The sequence below is a fragment of the Etheostoma spectabile genome, chromosome 15, assembly GCF_008692095.1.
Source record: "Etheostoma spectabile isolate EspeVRDwgs_2016 chromosome 15, UIUC_Espe_1.0, whole genome shotgun sequence".
Taxonomy (NCBI): Eukaryota; Metazoa; Chordata; class Actinopteri; order Perciformes; family Percidae; genus Etheostoma; species Etheostoma spectabile.
Genome location: NC_045747.1, coordinates 4,060,415 through 4,068,528, shown reverse-complemented (window position 1 = coordinate 4,068,528; position 8,114 = coordinate 4,060,415). Strand labels below are relative to the sequence as shown.

Genomic DNA, 8,114 nt, shown 5'->3' with positions numbered 1-8,114 from the left:
GGGGGGTATTAGAGTGAAGAAAAGGGACTAAAAGAAAAGAGACCAAGAGGATTTTTCATTCAATGTCAACAACTTTTATTGTGCACATTCTATCACAAAGAGGAAGGAAAAGACAAAAGATTAGAGTCTTAAAATTAAGGGAGGGAGTGATGAAACAGATTAGTAAAACCAGCAAGGCATACAGAGAAAGAAAAAGGACTGTTTCTTGAATTCAGCAACATTACTACTTGTGATATTTTACAGTGGTACTCAAAACCAATGTCTTGTAAATAGAGCCACTAATTTTGCTAAAACTTCCAGTAGCTCATTTGTCACTTTCATTTTTGTGCAAGTCAACGTATGTTTGTACTTATCAGACTACTTCTATCCACCACTCTTCAGCAACACACTTCCCCACACATCAACACATCAGCTTCCTGTGTAGATGGGTTGATTTAGCCGATATTGTCCACAAGTCATCTCTCTCTTTACCAGCTGAAACAAACACACAAGTGTCAATGTTACCTTCGTTTGAGGGACTGTTTCATTTATTTTAGTTATTACAGACCACCGTTTTCACAACAAGATCTTGTTTCTCTGAAATAAAGTTTCAAAACTGTTATTCTATTTAAAACTATTCATCGAATATAATCCTTCAGCCTTGTTGCTGTGTGTTGTAATAGATGGTAACACCAAAGACAACTGACCACCTGAATAATCTCTGACGTCAATGTTTCCCTTCAGTGTTTCAGCAGTATCTGTAGTCCTTCCATTGGTCTGTTTGTGCTGGGGAAAGTTATTGGTGTACTGTCGATGGTAGCTCCCCCCCCCCCCCCCCCCCCCCCCCCCCAAACCAAAACCAGATCCCACGTGTAGATCTGAGAGGAGTATGTGGTTAAATAACTATTATGAAATAACAATTTTTTGGATTACATTTCCTTTACTTCATTAATTAACAAATATAGTAAAATCTGCCTTTTTTGGAATGCAAAGGAAGACAATTTCTCGTTTCTGGATTTAGAGTTTTAAGTAACTTAGCTGACATTTGGTCATTCTGAAAGAAAACTATATTTAGACTACAAAAAAGTAACTTAATTACACCTTATACCTTATTTTATTTTTTACAATTCACAAAAGTCATCTCTTACTTCATTTATTACAAATATTAGGTATTTTATTGATTTAAAGGTTATTCTCCTCCAGAGGATGCTATTGGATAGCGAAGTACTTTGCCCACTTCAGTTCGGTCAGATCCACACCGTTCCATTTTTAAGATCAGAGGATACATTCTTGGTTTGGTGTCAGTGTCAGCTTTCTTCATTTGCTGTGACCTCGGTTTGTTTCTGGCCCTCAACTGTGATTGGCTGGAGGTTGCAGTGACTGAGGAATGATTGGGTAGAGGAACAGGCACTGGCACAGAGAGAGATGACTGGAAGATGCGGAGCAGCCGGTTTGTGATATGCTCATTTAAGTGTAGCATGCTACTAAGTTAGTACATGTTGCCCATCTAAAGTACTGTTAGATTGGATCAAAAGTCCTTTTAGTTACACTTGGTTTTCTTCTGTCTGTCATGTTTGAGGATGAGCCAAAACACCCAAATCAAAAGCTTACAATGTTTTTTTTTTTGCTTGATACTAATCTTTTGATATGAAGTGCAACCTCTAAAATTGATAGACAAAACAGGCTCACTTATCCATCCAGTACAGCATCTCTACTGTGTGGACTTTAGGAGTCATGAGATATTTATTATAAAGTCTTTAGAATTTGAGTTGGTCGATAAGGTAAATTGTGGGCTAGTTATTTACTCAAGGTGAAGAAATTCTCCTTTGCCTGATTTATTCACACCTCAAAATAACTTTGATTTGTGTGTATTTTCCCAGCCTGCATTTCTGTAAAAACAAACAGTTGTAGAGCCTTTACTCAGTTAAAACCTTTCTTATCAAAATGCAATACCGCCCAGAATTTCTGCATCCACTAGCTGCTTTCTCTCGCCTGCTCTGTGGGATGCTGCAATACTGTGCCTAGCTCACCGACGCCCCCTCTCTGTCTCCCACACACAGCACACTAATGACTTTGCCCTGTACACCGAGGCCATTAAGTTTTTCAACCATCCTGAAAGCATGGTCCGCATTGCAGTCCGGACCATCACACTCAACGTCTACAAAGGTGAGTGCCGGGAACACACGTGTACATGCTAACCATACACGTCTGCTTACACAAAATGCACACGCTCTTGAGATGATGGGACTGCCTACCGCCTTTCTTTGTTCTTCTGCCCTCTTCTTGCTGTTGCTTCTGGTGCATGAGCATGACTAACAGGTAACACTGTGACGCACACACACACAATCTGCTGAATTTCTGCCCTTAAATGTTTTGTTGGGTTCTAATGTATGTACTTTTTATTGTAAGAGAATGGCTTTCTAAAAGTGTGATGTAGTTCAAATAATACCTTGTTAAAGCTGCTATTTAACTGTTCTTATATTTAAAGTTTTTCAAAAGGTTCTGCAACTTAAAGTAGTACATGAAAATCTGTTTATTATTCACAGCAACCTGTTACTAGTCAAAGAACTTTACGTAGCTATATCAAAATCTATATATACAACTAAATATACAGCTATATCTGGCTTTAGCCTTTGAAACTCAGTCAGCCAGCAGCTCTGAGGGTCTCTTTTGTTGCGCAAATATGACACATTTATGGGTTACTTTGAGGAAAAATTAAGGGCTTTATTCCCTTTTCTCATTCTATACATTTGTCGTTATGTCACTGCTGAATTCAGACATTTGCCTTAGGTTTGTATAAGGATAATCCGCATCAAATATCCATGAATCCTTACATACTTTTACATTTGTATAGAACATATAAATCAGCAGAAAACCTTTTTTGTTTTTTGAAGCCATGTACATGAGACATCGGCTAAAATTTAAATTTGGCATGTGTGCAACGTTCAAGGTAGAAATACCACAAGGTTCAGTTTCACTTCAGTATCTGATCTCCCATGCGCATATTTCCTGAATTTTAAATAAACTAGCTTTTCAGCTAGTCCATTCTACTGAGCATGCAAAGTCGTTGAAATCCCTCCACCCAAAAGTATACTGCAACCTTCCGGTCTTTCACAAATGAATGGCCTACGAGTTCACTGATGCTGTAAGTGTTAACAACAGGATTGTTCCAAAGGCCGGGTTGCTTTCTGCATTGTGCTGCTTCTATACCTTCTTCCTGCCGTCTCTCTGCGCTGTCATTCCAAGGGAGGCGGGTGGTGCATTTACTGGGTTTGGCTTTACTCCACACATCATGCTTCTCTTCACTATACATAACATTTCCTTAACATACAGTCACTTGGAACATATTTACTGTGGCGTACCTGTTTGTTTAGTCCTGCATGAAACACTCTGTAGAAGTGAAGTCTTGTTCATGAAGTCTTGATTCTGTAACTCCCTACAACTGTGACGCCATAACAGTTAGCACAACTGACTTAAATCATAATATGAATATAAGTCATTTATGAAGTAACCTAGTGTTGTTGGGAATGTATCATTGCTGGTTTGGCCATGACATACAGTATGTAGAATCTGTCAAAGAGGGAAGCATCTTTGACAGAAGCAACAACGTTGTTCCAGCATCTGAGAATTGTTAGGAGACCACTCAGAACATCTGTATCCCGATGTACAGGATGAGACACTGCTGTAATGAATAATATGCATTACGGTGTAATTTTATTCAGTCAACGTGAAAGAAAACTTATTGTGGCAAAAGTTTAAACCACTTCCAACCCCTGCTAATAACTACTTTCCTAAATCAACCCGTAAGTCAAATACTTGCAGTGTCACAACACTGAAAATGGTTCAGGGTGTGGCAATGAAATCTGCTTTTTAACATCAGAATGTTGAATATGTCACAGTTTGATGCTTTGATACATCACATTCTGCCATAAATGACAAACTGGAAAAGGATTGTATCCTGCATGAAGATTAACTAAGCTATCGTGAAGATATTTTCTTCAAATTATGTTACTATACTAGCTTTTTATCTTTGGTATCTTGCTGATTGTTTCAGTTTTCTCTTGTTGATTTGTTACTTAGTGAATAGCAATGCAATATCCTGAAAACAGTTAATCATTTAAAATGTTTAGTTAACATATAAACTCCTTTGCCAGATGTGCCAGCTTATGTGCCAGATATTTGCAGCTTATTTGTTAAGATGCCTGCGGGGTCCTTCCCAACCTCCACCCCTCCACAGCCGCCCCTTTACACACATTAACCCTGTGTCTGTTTCCCCCTTTCCCTCCTCCTCTTCAACAACCACTCCTACTCTTCCTCTCCTTGTCTCTCTCCTCCTCTCCCTCCTCCCTCTGCGTGCCCCATCTGCCTAACTCCAGTTTCATGTAAGTTGGTTCCATTCATTCAGTCTTTTTTTAGGGATGGGTATCCTAGAAACATTTTTTTCTTTCCTTATACTGTCTAGTTGTTCATACAGTACATTGATGCAGATACATTTCTAAAACAAATGTTATATATACAGTATATAAGTCTGTAAGCCAGTCAGTGTTTTTTAAGTTGTATAGTTGCTGTTAATGTGAGACTTGTCTTATATTTCTTATTTAAAGTGTTTACAGAAATTGGTTTACAATTTGTTATTATTACTTATTACCCAGCCCTATTTGTTCCTAATTGTGTATTTGTCAATAATGTACTGGTATGACTATCCTTACAATTCTTGTTCTTGTAAATCGATCTGTATCACCTGCCTTCATACAGAACAGTGCATGCAGAATCACCTGCATGCCTTTTTTAATTTCTTTTCTTAGATTCATTATTTCACAGACTTCATTTCAGCAGAGTCCCACATGGTGGTGGTTGTTTTTTGTTGTTGATGGGTTTAGTTAGTATGCCCCTCTGCTTTAATTCTCTCTTCATTTACTAAATAGACAAAGCTGGAATAACACTGTGACTCTCAGTAGTGGCAGCTTGTGATTTGTCTTTGTTTTCTGTTATTATGTAATTCATTTATTTGATTTGGCTGCTCATTCATTACTTTTCTCAGTTTGACCCATGTGGATTGGTGTTGTGAAATTACTACCAGCTTCCATTTGCATTTGGACTACTACATGAGAAAGTATTACTACACCAGGACTGTTCACATCAGTCAATTAAGCTGCCATTCACAGAACAGAAGTTTCCTAAAGTCAATGTCTAAAATGCCAGGTTTTCCCTTAAATGCTCTGGCCCTTAGGCTGTTCTTCCAGACACATTGAAACAAATGCATGGGAATATTTGCTAATTATATTTAACACTGGTGTCAGATTTTTCTGCTCTGTAGTTCCTCTACTGCTTTTGTTGCAGTGTGAATTTGAGACGCATGGATTATTCTGACCTTAACCTACCATTAACTTTTTATAAAAACAACAAATTTCGTCTGTTGTCCAGTGTTTTATACTGTAGACCTTTGCCTATTGTTAAGAGTGTTCCACCGATTAAGCATTGAACTCCTATTGACAGACTCATGACGGACAGTTTGGGGTGGGGGGAAGAAAGGAAAGATTGGTGCAGCAGAAATATTGTCTTTTATATTTCATACACACAGTTTGAACAGGGATTTGGGTGTGGTATGCTATTAGCATCTAATGTGGCTTTGAGCCTCAAGCAGAGGTGAGGAACAGGCTGCACAGGTCTGGTAACCTTATTTCTTTCTAACGCCCGACCCAAGATAATTTTTTTTTCTTATTTTCAAACTCTGTCTTCAGCACTATTGATGCTTACTCAAGTGTTTGGGTGTGTGTGTTGTGTGTGTGTGGTGTGTGTGTGTGTGTGTGTGTGTGTGTGTGTGTGTGTGTGTGTGTGTGTGTGTGTGTGTGTGTGTGTGTGTGTGTGTGTGTGTGTGTGTGTGTGTGTGTGTGTGTGTGTGTGTTGTGTGAGTGAGAGACCGTGGGCAGCCTTGGTAACAACCCTAACCCAGATCTTGACCCCAATCTCTCCAGTGGACAACCAGCACATGCTGCACTACATACGAGATAAGACAGCGGTCCCATATTTCAGCAACTTGGTCTGGTTTATTGGCAGCCACGTCATCGAACTAGACAAGTGTGTGCAGACAGATGAAGAGTAAGTGCCATTTATCTTTCTATGTTTCTCAGTGTAATTCTCACTGTGGCCTCTTGGGGTCAGGCATGTCTCTGGTTCGTAACAGTTATCATGGTGCTGATTAGATGACATTTCTATTCAAGGCTATGATGTATTGTACACATTACATTATTATGCAGCCTCCGCAGAGGTCACTGCAAGAAGTTTTTTGGGGGACTACTTTTGCGTTCCCTTACAATATGTTTTTCCTTACAAAACTTCTTCCATTTCTTCTAAGCCATGTGTTGATGCGTCAACGCCACAGTATATATCAGTGCTTGTTTTACTTTGAACTGGGCATTATGCTGACATACAGTATTGCTCAATAGGAACATTCATATAAGTTTATGATCAATATTTCTTAAATGTATGAAAAGATAATGTGCGATGTCAGACTGGTCAGAGAATCTGCAGCTCGCCTCTGCTTTACGGAGCTTTATTATACAAGTTCCCCTCATTTTTTTGGTCATCCAATTAATTTTTTTTGTGTGCCTATTTTAAGTTTCTCTGTCTGCTGTGGCCTCAGACATCAATATTGATAACTTTGAATGCATTTTAGCAGACCAAAGTGAGAGATGTATACACTCACGTTGGATCAACAAATTCTGTTGTAGTAGTTCTACACAGAGAGAATGTTAGTTTCGGGACAAAAACGTGAATATATAGCCTGCACTCGTGGCTACAACCCTTTCAGTCGCCTGTATGTTTATTTTCTACCTGTTATACATCAGTAGGCCTATATTCCTGTACTGTGTGGGACCATTCTGTTTAATCACATCAGATTTCATTACATTTTTCCAATTACAGTCTGCTCTTTCGTTCTAAGCTAGAAATGCCCATGTTGGTAACAAAAGCGGTGTCTACAGCAGGATTTGGTAGCATGACGTCCAACAGTAACATATTTTGGACCTAATAGCATTGTATTTGATTTCAAAATAGACCTTATTTGCAAAGTAACTCCCGCACACCGTCTAACTTGCAAAAATAAATTTAACAGCTGGCATGATTCGGTACTAGACCATCAATATGCAAAATAGATTTTCTAGTACCGAAATGTTTCATATTATAGGTATGCAAAGGATTTTTTCTGTTCTGAAAATAGACCTTACAAAATGGTGTCTAATAATAATGTCTGCTATTAGGATCTCCTTGGTTTCAAATTATTTGGTGTAATTGTGTAAGTATATTTTGGGTCTACTGCAGCATATTATGCAGTTGTATTGTGTCTAATTAGGTAATAGTTGTACGTGTTTGTTTACTGTCTGATAAATAACATATTAGGTTTGTCTAATGTGATACATCCATGGAAATTAAATTATTCCAACCTACGACTTGTCAACAAAAAAAATGAGTGGAACCTGTATAAATCTCTGTAAAGCATTGGGGAGTGGCAGATTCTCTGATAAGTCAATGTTGGTTCATCGCCACAAGTGACACCTGTGACCTTGCACATTATCTTTTCATAGCCTACGTTAAATAAATATTGATTATAAAACAGAGAATGAATGTGCACATTGAGCAATGTATCCGCAAAATGCCCGGTTCAAAGTCAAATTCAGTGAGCTGATCTAGCTGTGGTGTGGCAGCTGAGTGAAAATACACACATGCTCAGAAGGAATGGAAGAAGAAAAGTGTTGGAGGTAACGCAAAACTTACTGCGAGGGAACGTAAAATATTTGCTAGAGAACGCAAAACATATTGCAAGGGAACACAAAAGTAGACCCTCCTAAAAATCTTGCAGTGACCTGTCATACAATGTATTTAACTTGAGTTTTTTAATCACCTAATAACAGCCTGTATATTTTCATGTAAGTAGCTTTCAAGTCAGTTTTTTTTCTCTGTACGCCAGTGTCCTATTATATATTGTGAATCTGCACATACAGTACGTCAAGATGCCATTTAAGTTAATAAAGTACAATAAAGCATGGAGTTCATAACGTTTTGATTCTTGATGATTTTGCAGACCTGGGAGTGGAGCAGCTTGACCACTTCCTAAATTCTCTCTCTCTCTCTCTCTC

General features: G+C 38.4%; 1 protein-coding gene across 6 annotated transcripts in view; it reads left to right on the top strand.

Moving 5' to 3' along the window:
- clec16a (C-type lectin domain containing 16A) overlaps nucleotides 1–8,114 on the top strand; it is a 49,555-nt gene that overhangs the window by 3,777 nt on the left and 37,664 nt on the right. For 4 of the 6 annotated variants that reach the window (XR_004335329.1, XM_032537655.1, XM_032537656.1 and 1 more), the window contains exons 5-7: nucleotides 2,040–2,145; nucleotides 4,356–4,361; nucleotides 5,955–6,078. Coding sequence is in view for 5 of the 6 variants with exons in the window: in XM_032537655.1 (XP_032393546.1) it covers nucleotides 2,040–2,145; nucleotides 4,356–4,361; nucleotides 5,955–6,078 (236 nt within the window). In the remaining variant the exon portion in view is untranslated. The remainder of the gene's footprint in view (nucleotides 1–2,039; nucleotides 2,146–4,355; nucleotides 4,362–5,954; nucleotides 6,079–8,114) is intronic. The other 2 variants (XM_032537657.1, XM_032537654.1) reach the window with 1 other exon arrangement.